At 43.5% G+C, this 1,396-nt stretch overlaps 1 protein-coding gene across 1 annotated transcript in view; it reads right to left on the bottom strand.

Moving 5' to 3' along the window:
- Positions 1-1,396, bottom strand: part of LOC111412753 — a 19,050-nt gene that overhangs the window by 1,344 nt on the left and 16,310 nt on the right. Inside the window, exon 8 of the mRNA XM_023043670.1 lies at positions 26-1,389. Coding sequence (XP_022899438.1) covers positions 26-1,389 — 1,364 coding nt within the window. The remainder of the gene's footprint in view (positions 1-25; positions 1,390-1,396) is intronic.

Here is a 1,396-nt window from a genome sequence, read left to right as displayed (position 1 = left end):
CTTCTCTCCATCCTTTCTACAATACCATTCCAGATATGGGTACTTCTAAATCGTGCTCCTAATGGGAGTCCTACATATGACATTGGCAACTGCGCAACCTTACAACCCAATATATCAGCCAGCTCCTCGACATTATTAACCTCCCCAACTGGGATAGCCTCAGACTTTCCCAAATTAATTTTCAAACCAGACACCGCTTCAAAACATAAGAGCAGACGGCGCAAGTTCCTGAATTGTTCTACATCTGCATCACATAAGATCAGCGTGTCATCTGCAAATAACAGATGAGACACCTGCAATTGATCAACCATAAAACCCTTTATCAAACCCGCTCTCACTGCTCTTTCAATCATCCTACTGAGAGCCTCCATCACAATGACAAATAACAAAGGGGATAATGGATCCCCTTGTCTCAAGCCTCTACTGCTCCGGAAATAACCCTCTGGTGTTCCGTTGACCAAAACTGAGAATGAAACAGTAGAAATACAGAATTGAATCCATTTACACCATTTATCCCCAAAGCCACAGCGCCTGAGCATACATAACAAGAAATCCCAATTCACATGGTCGTAAGCCTTCTGAATATCTAGCTTACAAAGCATCCCTGGGGCCCTTAGGCGCATTCTTGAATCTATGCATTCATTCGCTATAAGCACAGAGTCCAAAATCTGACGCCCTTTTACAAATGCATTCTGAAACTTGGACACTACTTTTCCCAGTACCTCCTTTAATCTGTTTGCCAGGACTTTCGAAATAATCTTATACACCCCGCTGACAAGGCTAATGGGGCGAAAGTCCTTAATATCAGTCGCTCCCGGTTTCTTAGGGATGAGCACAATAAATGTGGCATTAGAACTTCTCTGAAATCTGCCACGTTCAAAAAAATAAGATAAAGTATTCACAATGTCCAGTCGAACCACATCCCAACACGCTTTGTAGAATGAGAACGAGAAACCGTCCGGTCCCGGGGCCTTATCATCGTTCATGCTGAAAACGACCTCCTTAATTTCATCCTCTCCAAATGGTCTCTCCATCCATCGGGCATCATCCTCATTGATTGTAGAAAAATGCAATCCTTCCAATTCTGGTCTCCATTCAAATTGCTCCCGATAGAGGTTCTGATAAAAATGAACCAGTTGGCTTCCAATTTCCTGTGGTTCCTCATAAGTAACCCCATCCACCTCCAAAATTGTGATGAAGTTGTTCCTCCTATTAGAACTGGCGATCCTGTGGAAGAATTTAGTGCATTTATCCCCCTCTTTCAACCAAGTAACTCTAGATTTCTGTCGCCAATTAATCTCCTCTATCTCTATCAACCTCTCCATCTCTTCCTTTAATCCTCTATGTCTCTCCTTCTCCTCCCCAGTCAACCCCTCACTCTCCTCCCGCCTATCCA

This window comes from Olea europaea, chromosome 16, assembly GCF_002742605.1.
Source record: "Olea europaea var. sylvestris chromosome 16, O_europaea_v1, whole genome shotgun sequence".
In the NCBI taxonomy this organism is placed as follows: Eukaryota; Viridiplantae; Streptophyta; class Magnoliopsida; order Lamiales; family Oleaceae; genus Olea; species Olea europaea.
Note: the sequence above shows the minus strand (reverse complement) of the source record. Positions and strands in the feature narration are given on the sequence as shown.